Source organism: Lemur catta, chromosome 3, assembly GCF_020740605.2.
Source record: "Lemur catta isolate mLemCat1 chromosome 3, mLemCat1.pri, whole genome shotgun sequence".
In the NCBI taxonomy this organism is placed as follows: Eukaryota; Metazoa; Chordata; class Mammalia; order Primates; family Lemuridae; genus Lemur; species Lemur catta.
In genome coordinates this window covers 78,733,244-78,760,141 of record NC_059130.1, presented here as the reverse complement: position 1 = coordinate 78,760,141, position 26,898 = coordinate 78,733,244, and the positions used below count along the sequence as shown (strand labels likewise).

Here is a 26,898-nt window from a genome sequence, read left to right as displayed (position 1 = left end):
TGTATTCCCAGCACTTTGGGAGGCCAAGGCAGGAGGACTGCTTGACCCAAGAGTTCAAGGTTGCAGTGAGCTGTGATCATGCCATGGCACTATACTTCGGCCTGGGTGACAGAGACCTTGTCTCCACAAAAAAACAAAACAAAACATAGAGCAACAACAAAAAAGAAGACTCATGCTAGTCTCAAACTTTTCAGTAATAGATGAGATAGGGAAACAAAAATGTTAAATAAGAGAAATGATTTAGAGTAAACCTCTCTCAAACCTTAATATCAAATGAGAAGATAGACATAAAGGTCAAGTCTGAACTATTCTAGTCTCCCACTAATACTACTCTGCAACTCAGGAGCAAGAAGTAGGTTAGATATTCTGCATTAAGAATTAGTGAGAAGTGAAGTATCACAAGAATGGAAAAACAAGCACCACATGTACTCACCATCAAATTCGTATTAACTGATCAACATTTATGTACACATATAATAGTAACATCCAGTGGGTGTCGGGCAGGTGGGATGCAGGAGGAGGGGATGAGTATATTCACACCTAATGGGTATGGTGTGCACCGTCTGGGGGATGGACATGCTTGAAGCTCTGACTCAGATGGGGCAAAGGCAATATATGTAACCTAAACATTTGTACCCCTGTAATATGCTGAAATAAAAAAACAGAATAAAATAAAAAGAATTAGTGAGATGAGGACTGGGTATGGTGGCTCACACCTGCAATCCCAGCACTTTGGGAGGCTGAGGTGGGAGGACCACTTGAGGCCAGGAGTTCAAGACCAGCCGGGAAAATAGTGATACCCCATCTCTACAAAACAATACAAGAAAATTAGCTGGGTGTGGTGGCTCGAATCCCAGCTACTTGGAAGGCTGAGGTGGGAGGATCCCTTGAGCCCAGGAATTCCAGCTTGGGTAACAGAGCAAGACCCTGTCTCTATTTTAAAAAAAGAAGAAGAAGAATTAGTGAGATGAGTACAACAAAAGACCAAGGAAGTATATGTGTCCAAAGAAATGAAAAAGATAGCACTGAAGTAGTTGATAATATATGGAACTATGAATTGAACAAAGTAGATCCTGCATATTAAAAAATTGGGCATATCTGGCCAAATTACTAACAGATACAAGACTAGAAACAACTGAAGTGTTAAATAAGCCTATATCCAGGAAATCCTACTCATGTAAGATTTTCTTCAGAAATAAAGATCTAATGGAAACCCTTAATTAAATTATGCATCTTAGACAGCAAAGTGATACCCAATTAACAAAGGAAAGACCAAGAAAGCAAACACAACTTTTGGGATGCTAACAGTGGCTCCGTTAGGAAACCTGGAATTGCCACAGAAAATACTTTGCAGAAAGAAAATATAGCCAAATAAAAAGAATATTAGATTTGAAATCAGAGGACAAGGATTTGAATCCCAATTTAGGCAAATAATATCACTCTTTCTAGACCTCAATTCCTCATCTGGAAAATGGTAATAATAATAAAAAGTAAATAATATAGGAATAATAATAGCAGTAACTAACGTTTTTTGAATATTTATGTTCCAGGCACAGTTCTAACTATTTCACATGTATTAGGTCATTTCATCCTCATATTAACTTTACTGAGGCTGCTACCTCCATTTTTCTGATGAGGAAACCAAGACAGAAAGGTTAGATCAACTGCTCAGAATTACACAGCTACTATGTGATGTACGCAGAATTTCAACCTGTGCAGTCTGATCCCAGAGCCTATATTCTTTTTTTCTTTTTTTTTCCAGATAGGGTCTCATTCTGTTGCCCTGGCTAGAATGCAGTGGCATCATCATAGCTCACTGCAACCTCAAATTCCTGAACTCAAGCAATCCTCCTGCCTCAGCCTCCCAATTAGCTGAGACTATGGGTGCATGCCACCACATCCAGCTAATTTTTTTAATTTTTTGTAGAAATGGGGTCTTGTTATGTTACCTGGGCTGGTCTCAAACTCCTGGGCTCAAGCGATCTTCCTACCTCAGCTTCTCAAAGTGCTAGGATTATAGGTGTGAGCTACCATGCCTGGCCCCTATATTATTCACTATGTTCTTCTGTCTCTCTGGGCTATAAGAATATAGTAAATAGTGCTTTAAGTGTACACAAATGCTCATCACCAATGTTGAGTATCAAGTGACAGGACAAGGTAATCCAAATAAAATCCTAGACCATTAATCTATAAACAGTCAACATTCTATAAATGCATGGGCCTTGTCCTCAAAAAGCAGGGGAGGCAAGCCAAGCACAGTGACTCATGCCTGTAATCCTAGCATTCTGGGAGGCAGAGGCTGGGGGATCGCTTGAAGCCAGGCATTTGAGACCAGCCTGTAAAACATAGTAAGACCTCCATCTCTGCAAAAAAAAGAAAGAAAGAAAAGAAGCTGAGTATGGTGGCGCAAACCTGTAGTCAGAGCTAGTCAGGAGGCTGAGGCAGGAGGATCGCTTAAGCCCAAAGGTTTGAGGTTGCAGTAAGCTATGATGATGACCCTGCACTCTAGCCCAGACAACACGGGGAGACACTGCCTCAAAAAAAAAAAAAAAAAAAAAGCAGGGAGGCAGACAAGTAAAGAGGATAGTTATTAGATATAGACAAAATAGGACAAAATATACATGCTGTTTTGCAATGATTAGCTGAAGTAAGTGGTATAATCAGTGATACAAGAATAAAGGGCCCTCAGAAATCACCAAACCACAGCCTCAAAAAATAACAGCACTAAATGCAAAGGGCCAAAAAAAACTGAGCCAGAAAAGAGATCATTATAATTCTTTTTAAAGTAAAAGTTTCTGAACAATCTTGAAGCTTTAAAAAGAAATAAGATTTCAAACAGCAATAGGCTTTCACAGAGCAACAAATTTTATATATGCACAGGAAACGATTAGCATTTCCAACAAATGGTCCTAAGCCACATCATAAATATTATAACTAAAAAAATAGTTGAGGCCAGGCACAGTGGCTCACGCCAGTAATCCCAGCACTTTGGGAGGCTGAGGTGGGACCATCACTTGAGCCCAGGAGTTCGAGACCAGCCTGGGCAATACAGCAAGACTCCTTCTCTACCAAAAAAAAAAAAAAAAAAAAAGGCTAGGAGCAGTAGCTCATGCCTGTAATCCTAGCACTCTGGGAGGCCAAGGCAGGAGAATTATTTGAGCTCAGGAGTTCAAGAGCAGCCTGAGCAAGAGCAAGACCCCATCTTTACAAGAAAAGAAAAATTAGCCAGGTGTAGTGGGTGATGCGTGCCTGTAGTCCCAGCTACTCAGGGGGCTGGGGCAGGAGGATCGCTTGAGCCCAGCAGTTTGGGGTTGCAGTGAGGTATGATGATGCCATTGCACTCCAGTCAGGGCAACAGTGTGAGACTCTTGTCTCCAAATAATTAATTAAAAAATTTTAAAAATTAAAAAACTAGCGTGGTGTGGTGGGGCAAGCCTATAATCCTAGCTACTTGGGAGGCTGAGGTGGGAGGACAAATTGAGCCCAGGAATTTGAGGCTACAGTGAGCTATGATGATACGACTGCACTCCAGCCTGGGCAACAGAGACCTTGTCCTTATTAAAAAAATAATAGTTGATACTGGGCACTATAACATACAAAGCACTGTTCTAAGCACTTAAGAAGTGTCCATTTATTTAATCCATTTAATCTTCACCATAACCCTATGAGGTAAGTCCTAATAATATGCTCATTTTATAGATAGGGAAAATAAGGCAGAAATGGGGTCAAGTAACTTGCCCAAGTTTACTCAGTGAGGGCAGTGCTGGGGTATCAAAGCCAGGAAGTTCTCCTCCAGAATATATGTTATACTTCCGCTACTAGAAAAACAAGAAGCAGAACGAGAATTTATTCAGAAGTATTATTTGATCATATTTGCTAAAAAGGGGGAAAGTACCTTTCATTCAAAATAAACAGGTAATTCATTACTTACAGCAGTTCTGTCCTTGGCTTTCTCTCCAACTTAAGTTTGCACATTTTTTCTAGACAGTCTCATCAACTCCCCTGGCATCAAATACAATGTACTTGCTGATGACTCTCAAATTTATAACAGATCTCCAGCCCAATCCCTCTTCGGCATCTTAAACCTACACCAAAAACCTAATAGATATTTTTCTCTGAATGATTCATGAGCACCTCAAAATCAACATGTCCAAAACTGAATCATCATCTCCATCCCACTTCATCTCCCACTCTCAAACCCCTTCCTCCTTCTGTACACCCTTACCCCAGTGACTGCCACCATCATCTACCTGGTTGCCCAAGTTAGAAACCTGGATGTCATGCCAGACTCCTCAGTCTTCCTCTCCTTTCATGCCCAGTCAATCACTGATCACTACCATGTCTATCTCCTAAGTGTCTTTCCAATCAGTGCATGTCTCTTCATTCCCATTGCCTTACTTAATTTTATAACTTTACAAGGCTATCCTTGTTTGTACTTTGTGTTATTGAGCACAACTGATTATCTTTTTTTCTAGTGGTTACATCCTGTCCCATCTGATGGCAAACTCCATTAATAGAGAACCATGTTTACATTTCTTAGCTAACTCTCTAATGTGTTCTTATTTGATCAGCACAATGACTTTAGAGATAAATTTTTGATTCTATTAAAAAGAAAATTAATACTAAGAATGCATGTCAAATAACATCATTTTTTAGAAGATTGCTGCCATCAGAAATAAGACCCAGTTATTTTACAAAAAAAAAAATAAATTCCTATCACAAATCCATATACCAACTATTACAAGTGTTCAATGACAGCTATATAGGCCATGCACTATGCTAAGTGTATTACACAAATTATGCCATCTAATGTCCACAACAACCCTATAGGCTGAGTACTATTATTATCCCTATTTTCCAGATGAGGAAACTAAATAAACCTAGGCCCAACAACTTGGACAATGTTCCAAGCTATAAAACAACGGTCAGAATCTGAACCTATATCGGAGTGACAGGAGAGCCCATTCTCTTAAGCACTTACTATTTTGTCTCTGAAGGAGAAAACGAAATAAGTGTTTTAAAGCTACAAAAAAAAAAAAAAGCAGAGAGCTTTTAGGAAGGAGATGTTTGTCTAACATCTCCTTGATAAAAGAGAGTAACACCATGGAAGAGAGCAACACTATGGAAGTCGACAGTTAAGAAAGGACCTTTTTAAAGGGAAGTTCACAAATCTTTAAGAATGTCAGCAAACTAAAAAGATTCAGAGCCACAGAAATGCAACTGTCAAAAAAAAGTAATTCATTTGAATGTTTCCTTTCTGGGACATCATAATTCACAGAAATATGGTTGTATTAAAACCAAAAATGTCTACTCTTATACATAAGTATATCGCACAAAGAAATTCCACAAATATTAGAATCCTCCACTGTAATTCAATTTTTATTTGGAGGGTCAGAGGGAGAAAGGTGGCAACCAACCACCACAAGTAGGTAAAAGGATCGGAAACCTCAACCTTGATCACTTGCTTACTTTCAGACCCCTAAAATATGAGCGAAAGGGCCAATGTATAAACACTATCATCCATCTTCCTCTGGTGTTGCGAGAAACACAGCCGCACAGTTACATTCACTAAGATCAGCAAAGATTAAGCTTCAGCCTACAATTCGTCAAGGGCTCGGCAGCTGCACTCAGAAGGTGCAGACCACAGCTCTCAACTTTTCATTTTGGCCATCCGTTTTAAATCCTGGGTGCACAAGCCCACTTTGAACTGGGCCCCAGCGTGCAAAGAGGGTTCCTGTCAGATCCCTCAGGCAGGGTGAGAGGCGGGAAGGAGGGGAGGCCTCCCACCCGCCCGGAGCCCCCCGCGCGCCGCTCCTTTTGTTGGGGTGGAGAGGAGGGCGGACCCCGCACCCTCCCGGGGGCAAACAGAGGGTGGGCGGAGAGAACGAAGGGGGCGAAACGCGGCGGCGGCCCCCAGCCAGCCCGGGGGTGGGGACACAAAGAATTTGGGAACCGGCCGACGAGGTCCTCCACCCGCCCTTCCACAAACCGCCGCGAAACTCCAGGCCCAGGCCACCGAGGAGTCGGCGGAGGCGGGCGCGCTGGCGTCCTCGGCCCCCTGCGCTCCCGGCGAAGGCTCAGCCGCCGGCGGGGGCTGAAGGCCAGGGAAGGAGGGCGGCGCGAGGCGCCCGCAGCAACCGCGAACCCCCGCCGCCCCTCTCCCAGCCGCGGGCCAGGCCGCAGGATCCCGGCGCCCGCCTCGCCACACCCACCCGCCTCCTAGGCCTGGCCCGGGAGGACTCTCCGGCTCTCCCTCTGGCTGCGGCGGCGCGCCCCGCGCCCGAGATTTACCTGCTGATCTTCTGGGCGAAGGCGCGGCGCTCGGCCATGGCTGCTGAGGCGGCGGAGGCGGCGGGCTGGGCGCGGACCGGCGGGCGCGTGCCTCCTCGCTAGCGCTCCCTCCCTCGCGGCCTCCGCCAGTCCCGGCTCCGGACCTGGGAGGCTGGGGCTGGCGGCCGGAGCCGGGAACGAGCCCTGCCGTAATGCTCCTTAGAGGCGCGCACCGAGAAACCGCTCCTCCCCCAGTGCGTCAATCCCGGCGGGAGCCCCGGCTTCAGAAGGCGGCCGCGGCCGGCTGGAGCCGAGGGCAAGAAGGGAGCGTGGAGGGACCCGGACGCCAGCCCTGGCCGCCTCGTTGCCGCGGGGCCTGCACGACCGAAAGGTCGCGGCGAGAAGCCAGAGAGAGGCCGGCGACCTGGCGAGGCAAGAAAATAAGATAACCAAATGCGTGGGGGGAGCTTGGCTTTCCCGAAAAGGAAGAGAAGGAAATGGAAGACGGGCTTTGCCGCCAAGGATGAGTGGGTTCGTGTTCCTGCAGCGCGCACTCCGAGCAGTTTAAAGCGCCTTCTTTACTGCTTCGACCTCGTGAATGCGGCCTGACGAGAGAAACAATTTTTTTCTTTTTTTTTTTTTTTTAACAGAAAAACAGCCAAAAAGACTTTTATCTTGCAGAGGTAACAATAGTAGTAATAGTTGACTTGTGGTGCTTAGCCAGGCACTGGATTAAAGTTTTACACGCATGATCTTAATAATCACAATAACACTTTGAAGTAGGTTGTTATTCCATTTTAGAGAGAAGGAAATTGGCTCAGAGAAGCTAAGTGACTGGCCCCAGGTCGCACAGATGGTAAACTCTTCCAGTGAGGTTCAAACTAAGAGCCCAGCCCTTTGCTTTTGTATTAATAATACTCTTCAGGAGTCCATTACTTGCCCCCTTTGGATCATTTTATATATTTATATATATCTATATCCAGGTGAGCACTAATGTGCTTCGCCATTTTGATGTTCTGTTAAATAATCTCTGTTTATCACTGAAGCCACTGCCCAAAATATCCTATAAAATAGAAACTAGCAGAGATCATGTCTTATTCTGTTGTAATCCCATAGTATTTAGACTGTTTGGCTTCTAATACATATTTGCTGATTACTGAAGTTATGGAAAATTAAGAAGAATATTTTGGTTTCTTGTAGTACCTTTCCTCTTAAGTATTGCAAGAATTTAATATGTGTATTTATTTATTGTTTTTGTTATATTCTCAGTGTGACCTTGTGGAATATGTTGTATACCTATTTTCCTCTCTTTTACCATTGGAAAATTGTATCTTGGAGCCTTAAGGTCACTTGCCCAGAGTCACACACTGAGTCAGAGGTGAAAGCCTCCATTAGTCAGATCCGTAACTTCCTGTCTACTACTGTAACATCTGTGAAAGGCTTAGCGTATTTGTGTTACAGTGCTCATTCCAGTAACACACTGCTTTTATTTATTTATTTATTTTGTATAGACAAGTTCTCCCTGTGTCGCCCAGGCTGGAGTGCAATGGCTATGCACAGGCCCTGTCATCGCACACTACAGCGGAGAACTCCTGGGCTGAAGCGATCCTGATCCTCCTGCCTCAGCCTCCAGAGTAGCTGGGACTACAGGCTCGCACCACCGTACCCTCCAGTAACACACTGCTTTTAAATACTTGTTTAGGGGGAAAAGGTAGTCTGTTAGGAGAGGACGTATATTTAACTACTACCTAAGTGTAGAGCCCACCTGGGTATTCTAAAAAATACAAAGGTGAACTAGGCACTGTCCTGCACTCAGAATGTTTGAGTCCATTGGGAAAAATGAAAATGGCTATCAAAGAACTATAAGTCTAGGCTGCCACTGTACCTGGCCTTTAAGACCCTCCATGATAGGAACCCATGGTGTTTTGCCATTTCCTTACTATGTGACCTTGAACAAGTTACTTAACCTCATCTTTAAAATGGGGGAAATAACTGTATCTACTTGAAAAGGTATTGTGAAGATTTATAGACTTAATTCATAAAAACTTCTTAGAACTTACTCATGGTAAGTACTATATGTATTAGCTATTGTTAATTATCATTATTCATCCTATACTTAAGCTTGTCCTGGGTTCTTGATAGTCCCTGAATCGGTTGTCTGCTCTCATACTCCCTGCCAGATGTTGTATGCCTTTATCTCTGCTCTCCAAACATCTTTTCACTACTCTGTTAGAGAACTGACCACATTTTGCTTTGAATAGTTCTTTGTGTATATGACTCACTAGTTGCCAAAGTGTCTGAAAGGACATTGCATGCACTGTGCAGCTCACTGGAAACGTTTAGAACAGCAAGAGGCCAAGCAGGACCAAGCTGTAGGCAGGGTATTCAGACTCTTGGGAACACTCCAAGCAGAAGGGGTGGCCCCCACCGCTAGGGAAGGGCTGGCAGTCACAGACCAAGTCCAGTGTGACCTGGCATCCCTGCCCCACAGGGGTCCAACCTCAGGGAAATAAATGGAACTCAGCAATGGCAGTGAAAGTAGAATTGTGTTAGTCGACTAACATCCATGTTCCCCACACCACCCCCTACACACACACACACACACACACACACACACACAGGTCTCAATCCACTGTAATTCTTTGGAGCTTATACCTCCCAATCCCCCATTTAAAGGGTGAGCATTTGACCTAGGCCTGGCCAAGCAGAGCAGCGCATTCCCCTGGGTTCTGTGACTCATTTGGGGACAAACACATGAATTAAGCCAAGACAATTAGACCCACGCAGAATTAGAAATTGCATTTGCTATAACTAGGGGACTCTATCTGAAGAAAGCCTATGTGAGAGTGAAGTCAAGCACAGCAGAGAAGAGGGCAAAAATTTGGAAAAGATGAACCCCTTGTAACATGACTTGAACCTTGAATTTTGCAGTTACATAAACTAATAATGTTTTGGATTTTTTTTTTTTTTTGTCTAGTTTGGGTTGAGTTTTCTGAGCAGTTCAAAGAGTCTTACCTGATACAGGACTTTATTTAGTCAATTAATATTCATTAAATACCCACGATACTAGATCCTGGAGATACAATAGTAAATGAGACATTATTTCTGTCTTCAATGAGTTTATAGTCTGGTTGAAGAGATAAGTAAGTAAACAGTATGTTGCATGCTGAGACAGAAAAAATTTAGGAAGCTATTTGAGTACATATAAGTTCTCAATAGCATCAGTTCTTAGCATTGGGTGAAGACCAGCTTTTCACCAAAATGTTTATTTGATATGAGGTGGTAAAAATTGGGTAGAGTATAGCCCCACGTTTAACCTTGTTATAACCTTGCAGAAAGGCTGGCTGGAACTCTGGGAGCATCAGAGGCCCAACCACTGACTGATTGGATTCAGGACCCAAGTTCCCCGCTGATGAGAAGAAACTACTTACCCAGGTCCAGGAACAATTTGGCAGAGTAGCCCCAAAACAATGAGTTTGGGGCTTACAATAGGTAATAAAGCCTCAGAACAGTTTTCTCATTAGACATACAAGTGTACTAAAGTCTCAAGCAGAAAACTTAGGAATAAGACAGGAAAAAAAAAGAAAAATGGGGGGGAAAGTCATATGAGTCTCACATTTTAACTGATATCAAACTCAGGTTTCCCCCTTTAATATAGCACTAAGGAGGATTATGGAAGAGCATGGGCAAGGTTCTAACAGCACAGTAGAAAGGAGTGGAGTTTTTATGTCATGAAGGATAGAGTTCTGGCTTTGCAGGTAGAATGCATGGTCTCTGTTGGGATTTTGAGGGGCAGAGGGAGCAGTTGGGCTTTTATGAAGCACTACTGGTTTTATACAATAAGAACAGCATGGAGCTCCTTTCCCTAGAAGCCTCTAGCAAGGCCAAATGAGTGTGGCCCAGACAAAGGGAGGACTAGGGCATGATACGTGGGTTTACCCCAACCCCAAACTAAAGCCCAGGAGTTGAGTACTAAATCTAAGCTAGGGATGCTTTTGCCTGGCCTTGTCCTTTCCTTCACTCTCTCTCTTAAAATGTAGCAAATGTAATTTTGGCAAGGGGCAATTCAGGGATCCTAAAGCTGGCCATACTTCACAATTCATAGCACCCATGTTTAATCTGTTATAATACTCAGTACACTATCTGATTATTGCCTTTTAATCTGTGTACCCTATTAGACTTGCTCTCTTGTTCACCATTGTATTTCCAGTATCTAATTCATGTCTGATCCATTATAATCACTCAGTAAATGTTGAGTAAATAAATGCCATGAACTAAAGTATTTTCAGATCCTGCCTTAATTTACATTTCCCCAAAAGCAGCACTTGAGACAAGGACTTGGATTCAGGTAGTTTATTACAGAAGTGATACTAAGAAGCTGGAATAAGTGAATGAAAAGAGTAGAAGAGGGTAGGGAAAGCCAGTAAATCGTGTGTTGTTGAGGTGTTACCATTGTGAGCAACTGAGGCTCAGTCCTGCCTGCAACCTGCCTGAGGTATAGAATGCACCTCAGGATTTTCCCTTTGAGGCTGGGTATTGAGCTAATGACTTCAGGACCCTTTGATTGAAGGCTTATCCTTGGGACATTAACTGCCCCCGCACTCCATGCTGCAAAAATCTAAGCTATGGTAGGTGCTTCAGGTGGGCAGCCCTCCATGTGCATGAGGATCGTCCACCACAGCTGCAGCTAAAATCAGAAAGGAGCTGTGGGGATGAAGTATGGGGCACCAATAGTATCTATTACAGATCCCTACAGAAAGTGATGCAGAGACTGCAATGGTGATCCTGCCAGAATGGAACATGTTTGCACCTCATAGTTCTTCTGGTTTACAGAGCTGGGAAGAGCCAAAGGCCAGGCCACCTCAGCCAAAATAGCCCACAAAGCAGGCTTGGTTCCCACTTAAAAAATGGGCCCATAATGTCTTTCCTGAGTGAGCTATTATATGAGTAGGAAAAAAAAAAACCACTCAGTTTCTCCTTTACTCTCACATGCTTCTGACACCAGATGTGTAGGGTTTTTCCCCCAGACACATCAAGCAAGCAGTCAGTTCTGTAGTCACATCAGCTAGATGTCCTCCAATTCAATTCTGACACTATCTACCTGGAGATAACCATCAGATCCCACAGGTTGAGGGCTCAGCCCCACAAGACTGCCTCCCTCTTCCCATGCCAGTCACAAGCCCTAGGTTGTTTTACCTGTGCTTCTGACTGAATTACTAAATTGGGGTTCCCCTAACCCGCTCCTTGGATTTGAATAATTTCCTAGAGCAGAACTAGGGGAAACCCTTATATTTACCAATTTATTATAGAGGATATTGCAAAGGATACAGTTGAAAAGATGCATAGGCAAAGCCCGTGGGAAGGGGTATAAAGCTTCCATGCCTTCAGGCACACCATCTTCCAGGAACCTTCACATGTTTAGCTTTCTGGAAGCTCCCTGAAAACTGTCCTTTTGGGTTTTTAAAGAGACTTCATTATATAGGCATGATTGATTAAATCATTTACTGTTGGTAATCACTTTAACCTTCAGTCCCTCTCACCTCCCAGGAGGTTGGATGATGGGGCTGAAAAGTCCCAACCCTCTAATCCTGCCTTCCTCTTTCTGGTGACCAGCCCCATCCTGAAGTTACCTAGGGGCTGCCAGCTACCACTCATCTCATGAACATACAAAAAGACATTTATTACTTTGGTGATTCCAAGGATTTGGGGAGTTTTATCCCAAGAAACAGGATGAAAACCAAATACATATTTCATAATATTACAGCTATATTTCAAGGTAATCATATTTGATGAGGAAAAATCCTTTTTTGTTTTTTTTTATTTATTTTGAGACAAGGTCTCACTCTCTTGCCCAGGCTAGAGCACAGTGCCTGTATCATAGCTCACTGCAGCCCCGAACTCCTGGGCTCAAGCAGTCTTCTTGCCTCAGCCTCCCAAGTAGCTGGGACTTCAGGTATGTGCCACCACACCTGGCTAAAATTTTTTTTCTATTTTTTCTTATAAAGACAAAACATATTACACTGTGTTGTTCAGGCTGAGGTAAAATTCTTTTACAAGAATTCCAGCTAAGAAATGCAAACTGATGAAAAAATGAAGCTAAACCTGTACAGTCCAATAGAGTAGCCACTAGACACATGTAGCCACTTACATTCATGAAATAAAACTTAAAATTGAGTTTTCATTTGTATTAGGCATATTTGAAGTATTATTCAACACTCATAGGTGGCTAGGGCTACCAATTGGACAGTATACAGATAGAGCATTTCCATCATCATAGAAAGTTCGGTTGGACAGCATTGATCCAAAGATTACAGCTGCTAAACCATTAGATGAGAGCCTATTGGGAAACTTTAAATGGTTGGATCAGGCTGATGAAACCAGAACCCACTGATCAATCTTAATATCACACACATACATACACACATATACCAAGAGTGAGCCAGTTACTATGTGCCTTATCATGTGAGGCAAAGAAGAGAAATACAGGATGGCACATCTATAGCAAATGTATAGGATGTATACAGTACCACCTACGAAATATTCCTGGCAGAAATTTGAGACTGAATCTGGTCAGGCCTCTAGAGCTAATTACCAGTTCATGGAAAATACAGGAAGAGCATGGAAGAACATGTTAAACAACACCCTCGGGTGGTAATCAGCAAAATTCAGAATATGAGAAATTCTACATGACTTAATGACCTGATTCCTTCAAGAAATAAGTGGCAAGAAATAAAAAAGATTATAAATAGAATAAGTGTGTAAGCAACAAAAGGTAAATTGAGCATTATCAAAATTTAAAGCTCTTAATGTTTCAAAGGATACCATCAAGAAAGTAAAAAGACAACCCACAGAACGGGAGAAAGTTTTGTAAATCATTTACCTGATAAGATACTTTTATCTAGAATATATAAAGAACTCTCACAATTTAATAATAAAAAAAATAACCCAGTTGTTCACTGGGCAAACAATTTGAATAGATTTCTCCAAGGAAGATACACAGCCAAGATACATATGAGAAGATGATCAACGTCAGTAGCCATCAGGGAAATACAGTTTAAAACTATAGTGAGATACTACTTCACAGCCACTAGGATGACTAGAATCAAAAGGACAGATTTTAATAGGAGTCAATAAGGATGTACAAAAATTAGAACCCTCAGATACTACTGGTGGAAGAATGTAAAATGGTACAGCTACTTTGGAAAACAGTCTGGCAGTTCCTCAAAAGGTTAGACAAAGATTTACCATACAACCCAATAATTCTACTCCTAGTTATATACCCAAGAGAAATGAAGACATATGTCTATACAAAAACTTATACATGAATATTCATAAAAGTATTATTCACACTAACCAAAAATTAGAAACAACCCAAATGTCCATCAATTGATGAATTGATAAATAAATGTGGTATAGCCATACAATGGGATATTATTCAGAAATAAAAATAAAGTACTGAAACATGCTGCAATATGGATGGACCTTGAAAACATTATGCTCAGTGAAATAAACCAGTCACAAAAGAAAACAATGTATGATTTCATTTATATGAAATGTGTAGAATAGACAGATCTGCAGAAACAGAAAGTAGATTAGTGGTTCTAAGAAGCTGAGAGGAGGGGGGAATGGGAAGTGACTACTAAAGGGTATAGGGTTTCGTTTTTGGAGTGATGAAAATGTTCAAAAGTTAATTGTGTTGGTTTTACAACTTTGAATACACTAAAAACTATGAATTGTGCATTAAATGGGTGAGTTGTATGGTATATGAATTATATCTCAATAAAGCTGTTAAAAATAGAATAAAATAAAGAGATATACTATATTAATCAAGGTTTTTCAGAGAAGGAAAACCAACAGCATGTGTGTGTATGTATGTATATATATATGTATGTGTGTGTATATATGTATATAGATACTCATGTGTAGCACAAGAGAGACAGATTTATTCTAAGAAATTGGCTTGGGGGATTATGGAGGCTAACAAGTCCCAAGATCTGCAGTCTGTAAGCTGGAGACCCAGGAGAAGTGGTTGTGTAGTTCTAGGACAAATCAGGAGGCCTGAGAACCAGGAGAGCTGATGGTGTAATTCCAGTCTGAAGGCCAGAGGCTTGAGACCCAGAAAAAGCCGATGTTTCAGTTTGAGTCCAAAGGCAGGAAAAAACCGATGTCCCAGCTTGAGGGCAGTCAAGAATTCTCTCTTATTCAGGGGAAGGTCTACCATTTTGTTCTACTGAAGCCTACGACTGATTGAATGAGGCCCACTTACATTAGAGAGGACAATTTGCTCTACTCAATCAATCAATTTAAACATTGAACACCATCACAGAAACACCCACAGTATTAGGTGTGGTGGAGCACTGTAAATCTCAGCTACTTGGGAGGCTGAGGCAGGAGGGTCACTTGAGCCCAGGAGTTCGAGGTTGCAGTCAGCTATGATGATGCCACTGCACTCTAGCCCAGGCAACAGAGGCAGACACTATTTCAAAAAAAGAAAAGAAAGAAAGAAACACCCAGAGTAAAGTTTGAACAAATATCTGGACACCCAGTGATCAAGTGAGTTGACATATAAAATTAACCATCACACATATCAACCCAAATACAATGTGTGTAGTGTTTTGAATCCAAAGAAAACAAACCAACTATAAAATAAAAGACATTTGTGAGACAGTTTATTTATCAATAAAATGACATAAGGTCTGGCATTTGCTTTAAAAATAATCCAGTATGGGCTTCTGTTGATAATTGTTGAAGCTGGGTAATGGGAATATGAGGGTTCATTACATCATTCTTTCTAAGTTGGAAAAAAAGGCCCCCAAATGAGTATAATGTCAGAAGAGAGAAGACAACCTACTTATTAGAGAAGGAGAGTTGAAAGCTCAGAGAGTGAATCTGTCATATAACCAACCAGACTAGAAGGCCTAAGCAGCCAGGGGTTAAGGCAATAAAGCAAGTAAAGGAAATGTTGGGTCAAGGGCCAGGTTGGAACCAATGTCAATGGTTCCCTATTTTGCTGTTCTTATTTTATTTCACTGGGCTAGGAACCGAGATCTGCTGGGCATTATTGATTATGGATCTGGGCAGAGATGAGCCCAGTGTTCTTTAGGCACCCTAGGGCAGATCGGGGGCAAGCAGATCTGAACACAGAGAAAGGAAAGAAGCACCAAGTTCAAGAGAGTTGGAGCCATGGAAAGGTTTTATCGGGTGGGAGACTCTATACATGTTTGTAGATTATAAGGAAGGACTTAGAGGAGAGAGAAAAAGTGAAAATACAAGAGAGACACTTTCGATAACATTGAAGAGAAAGAGATACCTTTCATCCACTAACTCGGGATGGAAGAAGTGGATGGGAAACCACACAGCATTTTAGAGGTGGAGAGAGAAATTGAGGGAGCTACACTCATATAGCATTTCATTATCTCACTAAATATAATGATGTGAGGCTAGTATATTAATTTTCTATCACTGCATTACCAAAGGTGACCATCCCCTTTAATGTGTAATGTAACCTATCGAGGGATCAACTATTTCACCATATCCATAAGTTCTGCCCATATCAAAGTGGAAGGCTTACCAGGGCATATACACCAGGGACAGGAATCTCGGAGACCATCTTAGAACTCTGCCTACCACGACCAGGAAAGGATGAGAATCTTGGATCTATGGGGCCATTGCTGGAACTGGTTCAGTCTATGAACTAAGAGATAAAGCCTTGGATAGGAAACCAGGGACCATATTGAAAACTTACCAAAAGACATGGAGAGTCAAATAGGGAAGGTGCTGAAAGTCATAATCCCTCTTGATACAGCTGGAGAGGGAACTGGAAATCAGAAAAAGTGGGTTTTTAGTTATGGCTCTGCTACAATCTTGCTATGCAACTTTGAGCAAATCACAAACTCTCTGGGCCTCTCTTTCCTCAGCTATAAAATAAAGGTGATGAAACTAGATGATAACTAAGATAAATAAAAATTCAGTTATCAGTATCATATGACTGGGACAAGTTTGAAAAAGAATTGTAGGATATTCTTTTTCCAAGTATTTTAAAGAATAGCATAATTTGCCTGTTTGGGGACGACTTAGGTATAACCTTGCTTAAAGGTAGGGAAAAGGTAGGGAAAATTAATGCTGCCAATAATCGTGTGATTCTAAAATAGGATGGCATCTTGCCCCTTTGCTTTAGTATTTGCTGTTTTAATCTATTTGCAGTTTGTTTTAGTTCACTGCTTTCTTTACTGACTTAGCTCTATGATATCACACGACTGTTTTACAAAAGGTCGGCTATTCTGTCAATTCTGAATCAAATTCTAACTCTGCTTTTGTCCTTGCATCTGGCTCTAATAAATTACCCAATATCACTTAATTCACATTCTCTACTTTCCAAACAGATTATAACAATTTTTAAAGATTTTATAAAAATAATTGATTCTACAAAAATAGTTTTAAAAGCTATAAGTAGAAAGAACTTAATTATTGCTATAAAAGTTCATTTATATTTAATTTGGCATTGTTTTCAAAGTGTTCTTTTTGTTTTGTTTTGTTTTTGTTTTTTTTTGGAGATTGAGACACACTCTGTTGCCCAGGCTAGAGTGCAAAATGGCACGATCACAGCTTAGCTCACTGCAGCCTCAAACTCCTGGGTTCAAGCAATTCTCCCACCTCAGCCTCCCAAGCAGCTGAGACTACAGGTGTGTCCCGCCACACTTGGCTAATGTAAAAAAATGTTTTGTAGAGATGAGGTCTCACTATGTTGCCCAGGCTGGTCTCAAAACTCCTGGCTTCAAAAGACCCTCCTGCCTTGGCCTCCCAAAGTGCTGTGATTACAGCCAGGAGTCACTGCACCTGTCCTCAAAGTATTTTTTTAATACAAGAATTACCTAGCCAGTCCTTTAAGGTTTGTCAGCTCTGTAAGTTTGCATACTTTTACTACCCCTATATTGTATATTTATAAATTGTAGATCTAGAAGGAATCTGAGAGCTTATCTGGTTCAATTCAAGTGAACTGAAATGACTTCAACTAAAACTATCCAGGAAGTGGCAGAAACAGGTACAAAACTCAGGTCTCTATATTCCATTCAAATGCTATTTTCATGACTCCATGAAATCAATTCATTTATTGACTTACTCACTGAATAAATATTTTTTAAGTACTACTATATGCCAGGGTTTGTGCTAGGGCCTGGTGATACACCCGTGAATGAGAAAATAGTTCTTGCTATCCAGGCAGTAACAATTGATAAGGGAGCAGTAGGGAGGAAAGTAGATAAGTAAACAAACAATTCTTTGATAAACGTATGCACAAAATATTTGGAGAATACATAAGAGGATACTATAACGGATTCTCGAGTGGTCAAGAAAAACTTCCAAGAGGAAGTGACCTATAAAGGACAAGTAGAAATTAGCCAGGCCGGGAAACTAGTGAGGGAGGGGAATGGGCATTCTGGGCAGAGTAAACAGCATGTACAGATGCACTGAGGTATAAGAGCTCAGCTTATTCTGTGAAACTGCAAATGGTTCTGTGTGGTTGGAGCTTGGAGTACGAGATAGGGAGTAATTAGAAGTGAGACTGGAGAGATAAAGCAGAAGCCAGTTGATGAAGGGTTTGGTACACCAGGCTAAGGAATATAAAGTACACACTGAAGGAAATGGCATGGGAAGTGGAGGATGGCAGGGAGTAATATGATCAAATTTGAATTCCACAATGATTAATCTGACTTTAATGAAGAAAAGAGTTTGAAAATAGTTGAATAGGTTGAAATCCAGCCTGGGCAACATAGCAAGACCCTCATCTCTTAACAAAAAAAACAACAAAGTATAAGATGTCACTTAAGGTATGAGAGTGGAGGGAATGTGTAAATGGAAAGAAAGAAGAAAAGGCTCAGGAGAGAACCAAACGTTTAAAGACAAAAGTTGATAAGGGATTCCAAGGAGGTGGAAAGGAAGAAAGAACAATGGAAGTAGGAAGAAAATGTTGAGATGTGGTGTCATAGAAGCCAAGGGAAGAGAGCTTTTCAAGAAGAAGGAACAATAAAAGTTATACAAGAGCACTGTGAAAGATTCCCAGAAAAATGATGTGAACACTAAAGATTTCTAATGGTCAAGGAACCTAAATGAGGGCAATACTGATACCTATATTATTGATTGTTGGAAGGAGAAAATTAAATAATTCAGAGACTTAGCACATATTAAGTGCTCAATAAAGATTAGCTATTTCTGCTGCTATTTTTATGATTAGGATTGTTCTCAAATCTATTCAATGACTACCTACTATTTTAACTCTTATTCCCTATCCCTTCCTTCCTCTTGCTTTCTCTTCATTTTTTTTTTTTTTTTTAGAGATGGAGTCTGGCTGTGTTGCCCAGGCTGGACTCCAACTCCTGGACTCAAGCAATCCTGCCTCATTCTCCCGAGTAGCCAGTACACAGGTGCACACCACCACACCCAGCTCCCTTCTTCATTTCTTACCTGTCCTTATCACAATTAATACAGTCTAGTCTATTAAGAACACTGTGAAAAACCTAAACTCTTTCAATTTGCAATACTTTCGGTGTGGTAAAGTCAGTGGATCTCGCTATCATTTAAACTCATACATAATCAAATCAACTATTATATATTTGGAGTGGCTGCTCAGATTCCAGCCATTTTGAAAGTTTTTCTCTGCTGTATTTTGCATTTTTTAATTTTTTTAGAGACAAAGACTTGCTTTGTTGTGCAGGCTGGAATGCAGTGGCATGATCATAGTTCACTGTAATTTCAAACTCCTGGCCTTAATTGATCCCTCTGTCTCAGCTTCCTGAGGAGCTAGAACTATACAGGCACATGCCACTATGCTCAGCTAATTTTTAAGAAATGTTTTGTAGTGATGAGGGGTCTCACTGTGTTGCCCAAGTTGGTCTTGTACTCCTTGCCTCAAACGATCATCCTGCCTTGGGTTCTCAAAGCACTGGGATTACAAGTGTGAGCCACCACAACCAGCCTCTTTCTGCATTTAAACATAACTTTATTATGGATATCCTTACAGTATACATTTTTAAAAGACACCACGCTTACCAAGAGGACTTTATAGTATAGTAGTTAAGAACTTGGGGGGTCAGAATTTAGAAATTCTTACTATGTGACCTTGGGAATTTTGTTTATCTTCACAAAACTTCAGTCTCCTGGTCTGTAAAATACTTAAAAGATAATAGCATTATAGGGTTATTACAAGGATTAAATAGATAATGTATAGAAAATGTTCATCATAGTACCGGGTACAGATGTTGGCTTCTGTTACTACTCTGATTCTAGCCTCTCCAATTTTCATTTCAGTGCTTTTTCGCTTTTGGAGTTCACTGTTTTGTTTGCTATGTTTCAAATCTCTAAAGAAAACAAATTTCCCAAATGCTCTTCAAGGCAGAAAAGTATAAAGGATAATGTTTCTCACACCAAATGTAGGCATAGCTCTATTAATAATATTGCATAAATGATGCTTTTATTGTGCAAATGATGCAGCTAACCCACCATATGCTTTCTGTGTCTGGAAAAATATGGCTCAGGATAGGAGGAAGCCATTGATATCTTACCTTCTGTGTGGATCAGTAACTGAATTTTTCCCTTATTGGTAATAGTGACTGACTTTTTACTGGTGTATCCACTCTTTCCCTTAAAACCTTTACAATAAAAACATACATGTGAATGCCCACTCTGTACCTTGTATTTTGCTCTGCACTAGGGATTTAGCAGGAAATAAGGCTGAGCAGAGGAGAAGACCACCATGGGCAGGGGTGTGTAAACAAAAAACTGAAGGATAAGTAGGAGTTAGCTAGGTGAGGCTGGATGCGGAGGCCATGGATTCAGTCCCTTTGTTTTCTGGTCAGTGACTTCTGTGTTCCACGGACAGCAGTTGTGTTCCACTCTCTTTTGTGACTTTGGTGTGGCAAGTTACTTTACTTTTCTGAGCCTCAGTTTCCTTGTCTGTAAGATAGAAATATAATAGTAATATCTACCTCGCTGAGTAATTGTGAGGATCACATTAAATATGTATGTAGTAAAGTACTTTCTGTAGTACTTGGTACATCGGAAGAGCTCAATAGGTGGAAGATAGTATTATTAATAGTTTAAGGAAAGCAGTTGATGAATGGTTTGGTTTTTAGAAATCTCTAAATCAAACCCAAGAAATTAATGCCAAATATACGCATAATGCAGAGAGATTCTATTTTGCAGCATTAATCATAACAGTGAAAAAGTTTGAACAGCTAAATGTACAAGAAAATGATTCACTTTGAGGTGTATAAAAAGTAATGGTATATGGCATGTCTTTTGAAGTTTTAAGATTGTCTCTATAATAATATCACTCTTATTTATTTGCATTCTGACAGCAGTCTATCTTGAGTAGGAAAGGATAGAATTACAGCATGTGCCATGAATAACACATGGAGGTATGTCTCACAAAGAAATATCTTGCTGCTTCTTAGCAAAAATTTGGGAGCCTGTGAGCTGGTTATCATTTTATTGCCTCACAGCTGCCTATTAGCTCTTTTAAACTGCTCTGTGAAAATGGATCTGGGCCCTTTAAATATATTTTTCGTGTGACAGCTGACCCTGAAGTTTTGTCAGTAGTGCGTGGTGGTGATGGGGAGACATTGCAGGAGGAAATGAGTTTTCCTTACTGGTCCATGTGCTCCCTGGGCAGGTTGTACAGCACTCGCTGCCTCTCCAGTGCCTGGCTTCTGCTGTGCATGGTGGCCAGCAATATCTAGTAGTCATCAACTTCCCCCACCACCCCCTTTGTGTGAAGCACTTCTGGTAAACAGTTTTCCCAACACTCCGGAGGGTGAATTTCTGGCAAGTTCCAGTGATGGGTTTCCAGCAAGCTCCTCTCTACCGGTGCAGGACCACAGTGACTTACCTGCCATCCAGTGAGCCACAGTGGTGCCCTCTCTGAGAAGGTTAAGATCTTAGTTCTGTGGGACGGGGTGGGGTTGTCCTTGGCATGCTATCTCAGGCCCAGCAGTAGCCCCTTATATCTGCTATTTCTGTATTCTTTAGAATTCTCTTTACTTCTTACTAGCTCATCCCTTGTTACTTTCATCGCCTTCTTTATATCAACTTTATATTAAACTTGCTCTCCTCAAATTACTATGTGGTTTTTCTCTCCTGATTGTATTCAGACTGTTACACCACAGCTCTAGGCAAAGCTGCCTTTATATTAAGAGAATCAAGGATAAGAAACAAGAAAATAGAATGCTCCTGGAATATGCAACTTAGGGGTCATCCAAAACCTAGTGTTCTTTGCCATTGAGCTGGAGGAACTCAGTTGGAGGAGCTGCCAGCTGGGGCTGAAAACTCCTGGAGCACTTAGATATTCAGAGAATGGTGAAGACTGAGTCTGGCTGACCAGCAATTGTCTCATTTCTGCCTTCATGGTGACTCTCTAATAAACTCTCACCTTCAAGGCTCCCCGTAGTATTCAATTTTTGCCAAGTCTCAGAAATTTAAAACTGATAACAAGGCCACCCAACTCACAGTGGTTTTCCACTCCCATTTACCCATTTGTGCCTCTTATATCTTTTTGGAAACTAGGAGTTAATTTGCCTCTGGATCACATGTGATAAAACTGTACTTCTGGACAAACACCAATCTCAACCCTTTTTCATAATAGAAATGTGTCGTTTCAGATTGTATCTAATGTTCTGGGAGTTAAGTGGTTACCGGATTGCAGAGTTTTTCCAGGGTAGATTGGGAAGTGACTCAGAGAGTCAGAGTCTAAGAGAAGGTACATTAGAAAATGTGATTAAAAAGATGTGAGTGCCAGGCATGATGGTTCGTGCCTATAATCCCAGCACATAGGGAGTTTGAGACCAGCCTGGGCAACACAGTGAGACCCTGTTTCTAAAAAAAAAATGTTTTTTAATTTGCCAGGTGTGGTGGTGTGCACCTGTAGTCCTAGCTACTCAGGAGGCTGAGACAGGACAATTGCTTGAGCCCAGGAGTCTGCAGTGAGCTATGACTGTGCCACCACACTCCAGCCTGAGCAATAGAGCAAGACCCTGTCTCTAAAAGAAAAAAGTGTGGGATTTTCTAGAGGCAATACCCCCCACCCCGAATCTCAACTATTACTTAAAGAATAGAGTTAGCCTTCCACCTTCTCTCTCTTCTTGCACCCATTTTCATCCTCTCTGAGAGTTTCTCCCCTTAAAGTCTCCCTTGATGTATTTTAACCACATTTCATTGGTCCTTTTTTTTTTCTTTCTGGGGAACTGGAGAGGGATTCCATAAAGAAACCTATGTGATTTTCCCCCTGGCCATTCCTCTAAGGATAACTCTATCTATATGTGGTGTCTTAATCAATTGGAAGTTGGTCATCTTATTTTTTTGTATGGCAGAAAATTGGATTTAATGGATAAATTAAGTATGCATTGCTTTGTGTCTGGTACTGATCCCTTCTTTTGATAGCATCACATTTATTTTCTTTGGAGAAACCTTCCTTCAATTTCAATCCATGTAGTGGGATTTATCCTATTCCTAGCTCTAGGAATTATTTGAGAAGACCTGACCAATCAGAGTGTCACGTTCCCCCCCATCACAGTTATTGATGATTGGTTCAAGGTGGGGATCACATGATCCAATACAGACCAGTGAATATCGAGATCAACACTTTTCCTGGAGCAGTTGGGAAAAAATGCTCTTTCACCATATTTGTTAAGCCAGTAGGCTGTAAGCCTAAAGTTGCCGGTGGCCATCTTGCCTAACTGTGGATGAAGCCAACAGAGAGGAAAGCAGAGTGAAACAATGGTGAGAGACATCTTGATGCTTTGTTTTAGTCTGCACTGTCCAATGTAGCAGCCACTAGCTACATGCAGCACTGAGCACTTGAAATGTGACTAGTCTAAATTGAGATGTGCTATAAGTATAAAATCATACTGGGTTTCAAAGATTTAGAGTAAGTAAAAGAATATAAAATTTCTCATTAATAATTTTTCATATTGATTATATGTTGGAATGATATTTGGGTTATAGTAGATAAATAAAATATATTAGTAAAATCAATTCCACCTATTTATTTTTCCTTTTTTCATGTGGCTAATAGAATATTTAAAATTACACATGTGGTTCACATTTGTGGCTTGCATTGTATTTATACTGAATAGCATTGGATTGAACACTTAGATCCAGCCATGCCTAATGTTATGTAACTCTGGACTAATATCAACCCAGTAAATTCATGTTTTTGCTTAAGCCATTTCAATTTGAGTTCTTGATACCTTCCACCAACAGAGTTCTAATTAATATAATAGCTAAAATAATTAGTTCAGCCAATATTTTTCCCCATATGTTTTCAGTCATTTATTTGATGTATATATGCAATGGCTTGCATTGTGGGTGAGCACTCTAGTTCAAAAAAATTCTCTTTCTGGTTTAGAGCTTGTTCGTTACATGAATCCTCCATAGTAGAATGTTGTATATAGAAACTATTGCTTAGGGCTGGTTCCTTACATAGATCCTCCATAATAAAATGCTGTATAATATATAGAAACTATTAAACTGTTTTCCAGAGTAAATGTACCCTTTTCCATTACCACCAGCAATGTATGAGAAACCCAGTTTCCCCACATCCTCACCAGCATCTGGTAGTATCACTATTTTTAATTGTAGCCATTCTGATAGGTGCGTAATAATACCTCACTGTGATTTTAATTTGCATTTTCCTAATGACAAATGATATTAAACATCTTTTCATGTGCTGTTAAAAAAAGAAAAGAATTTTCTCTCTCTCTTTGGCTTTGGGCTGGTTCCTTACGTAAATCCTCTGTAACAGAATGTTGTAGCATGGAGTTCTTATAATCTACAAACTGCTCATTGGTGCTTTGCAAAAAATACACTGTTTTCACTTGTCAGCACAAGAGAATTGCTTTAGTTTTCATTCTTTAATTCCAGTTGTATTTGTGTTGTTGATGGGTAGGTTTTGTTAAAGAATGATATGAACTATGAAAACACTAATAGGCAAAAGAAAGCATCTTACCTGCTTTATACTTTAAAAGTCTGCAGGGAAAATATATTAAATATAAATTTTCAGGACATCAAAGAAAATGTGAAAAGAGTATCATCATAACAAATAGCACAATCTGAATTAAATCAATTTATGTTGTTTTCCAGTAGAATTATGGTTATAAATTGATATAGGTGTTTTTCATTTATTTGAGGTAAACATGAAAATCTCTAAACCCAATGAACCTTGGCAAGCATGCATCAGAAAAATAACAAACATATCTGGATTTTTTTCATAAATCTATAATCCAGCCACAAAATACTCCACACCTTTACCAATGATAAATTGAAATCAGCAGAGATGGGCAAGGATTATAAAATTGTGTTCAGGAAGATGTCTGTGAGGGGCAAAAAAAAAAAAAAAAGCAAATACCTTCTGTTGACTCACAGACAATTCCATACACGGAACATTAACTTTAAAAATGAGGGGACACAAATAGTCCACAAAAGTAAGAAGCCTGATTGGTTACTTCCCAGCACTCCTCATCATGCCTGACTTAAAGGAAGACCTTATTACTAGCAAAGTTTTCCTATAGGATAATCAAAATAATAATTAGCTGAAAATAATCATTTTCATTTCATTTGTCCTCATTATCTCCCCTGAATTCTAAAGAAATTCTGGAGTGACCAAGTTTTGAGACATGCAATGTTTTACACAACAAATGTGTTTTTTAGTTAATTGGTAATTATTTTTAAAGCATAGTGTTATCTCTTCAAAAAGATGAGTTTTCATGAGGACAGAAATACTTTTCTGTCTCAGTGCTGGATACCCAAAATCACTACTAGTCTTACTACTACTACCAATACCACTACTACCAGTTATTGTTTATTAAATGCCAGGCTTTGTGTTTGGTATTCACATATGATATCTCTTATCTTTGAAACAATACTAGACATATTATCTGCAGAGTACCAAAGAAGAAAAGACAGTCTTTGAGACCATGTGGCTTACCCATGACTACACAGCCAGGATTCACAATCCAAGTCTGATGTCAGAGCTTGGGTTCTTTCTACTGAATTTTATGTTTTTCTTTACTCAATTGTTGGGGCAGCTTTACTTAATTTGAGGAGCTAATAACTAGCACCCTTTTCCTCACTTGATTTCTGAATCAATGGGAAAACAAAACATAAAAGAAAGGCAGATGGGAGCCAAACAAAACCTGCTTTATTACTGATAAAAGTTAGGTTGGAGGGCTGAAGTCTGAGCTAGTGGTCTTCATAATATTGAGTCCAGAATTGTTCAAATGTACCTACCCAGTTGCAGGCAGTGCTGCAACTGGACAGACCCCTCTGTCATCCCCAGCATGGGTAATGCCTGTCCCTACAGGAGCAGAAAAAAAAACCTGTGCTTCCTCTCCAGCTATATCCAGGGAGGAAGAAACTAAGCTGCTCGTGCCCACTTTCCTTTTTCAAATTCACTGATCGCCCCCTGGGTGGAACAAGTGCAGTGTTGGCAGAAGATCAGGAGTACTATACTAATACGTACACTAATGAGCTCCTGCTGAATGGAAGAAACATCAGGAGCAGGAAAGAAGTATCTTCAATAACACTAGTAGCATGCTTGCAGGTTAAATACACCTATTTGTCTATCTAGAAGGTCTCAATTGATTGATTTATAGCTCTTTCTAATATTTCTGATAGAAATTCATTTTTTCTATTGCCTTATAAAGTTCAAGAAATTACCCTGACTATACTCAGAGTTTTAATAGTATCATCATTTTATCATTACAAAGCAATTATTCTAAGCACCTACCTGTATGTAACCTTGGGATGGACAGTTTAATCTGTCATTGTACCACTGCTATGATTTCAAGAGAGGACATTAATTTTAATAGATTATGAAACTTGAGAGTATGATGAGCTCAATGCTACTGAAAGCTCCCAAAGGACTTTATCTATCTTGTTCAGCACTGCTCCCCAGCTTAGTGCCTGGCACATAAAGGGTCTCAATCAAAATTTGTTGGATAAATTAATGTACTTCCTCCAAATTACACGTTTATTTTGGTGGTCTATAGCTAAGTTAGTGTTTATAGGAGGGTCTTACTATACTATATACTATACACTATATACTATACACTATATACTATATACTATACACAAAGGAGTATGTTCTGGAAGACTTTTCAAATGGGAAAACCTTCAGTACTGTATGGATAACTTAGAGGCAGAGGAAAGCCAAGGGAAGATGAGGTGGTTAAAAGAAAAATATGCTACTCCTTTTCCAAATCGATATTTGCATATATTCTTCTCTCCTTAGCATTTTCTCCTCTTCACACAGTTCTCCCCTCCTTCTATCCTTTCTTTTTATTCTTCTTCTGCTGCTTCTCCTTCCTCCTATCCATCATCTCTTCCTTTTCTTCCTCACCAAGAGAGGAACAGGTGTTACACAGGAAAGAACTAAACCAATTTAGAGAGCCCCATCTGCATTGGGGGAGTTTGGCATTCTCCAGACTGGGGAGCTTGAGCAGATTGGGAAGTCTAAAGACTAAAGACTACAGTTTTTTAAACCAATCGTGGTATCAGTATATCTCAGCACACATCTTGCTCACTAAAGAGAGAAGGAATCATTTTAGGTCCACAGTGGCTCCTACAAGGACCATAGGCAAA

At 40.4% G+C, this 26,898-nt stretch overlaps 1 protein-coding gene across 8 annotated transcripts in view; it reads right to left on the bottom strand.

Moving 5' to 3' along the window:
• DOCK7 (dedicator of cytokinesis 7) overlaps positions 1–6,469 on the bottom strand; it is a 200,771-nt gene extending 194,302 nt beyond the window's left edge. For 4 of the 8 annotated variants that reach the window (XM_045547869.1, XM_045547863.1, XM_045547866.1 and 1 more), the window contains exon 1: positions 6,292–6,433. In XM_045547869.1, the coding sequence (XP_045403825.1) occupies positions 6,292–6,329 (38 nt within the window). In that variant the 5' untranslated portion in view covers positions 6,330–6,433. Of the gene's footprint in view, positions 1–6,291 lie in introns of all 8 variants that reach the window. The other 4 variants (XM_045547864.1, XM_045547865.1, XR_006734166.1 and 1 more) reach the window with 3 other exon arrangements.
• Between the last annotated feature and the right edge of the window lie 20,429 nt (positions 6,470–26,898).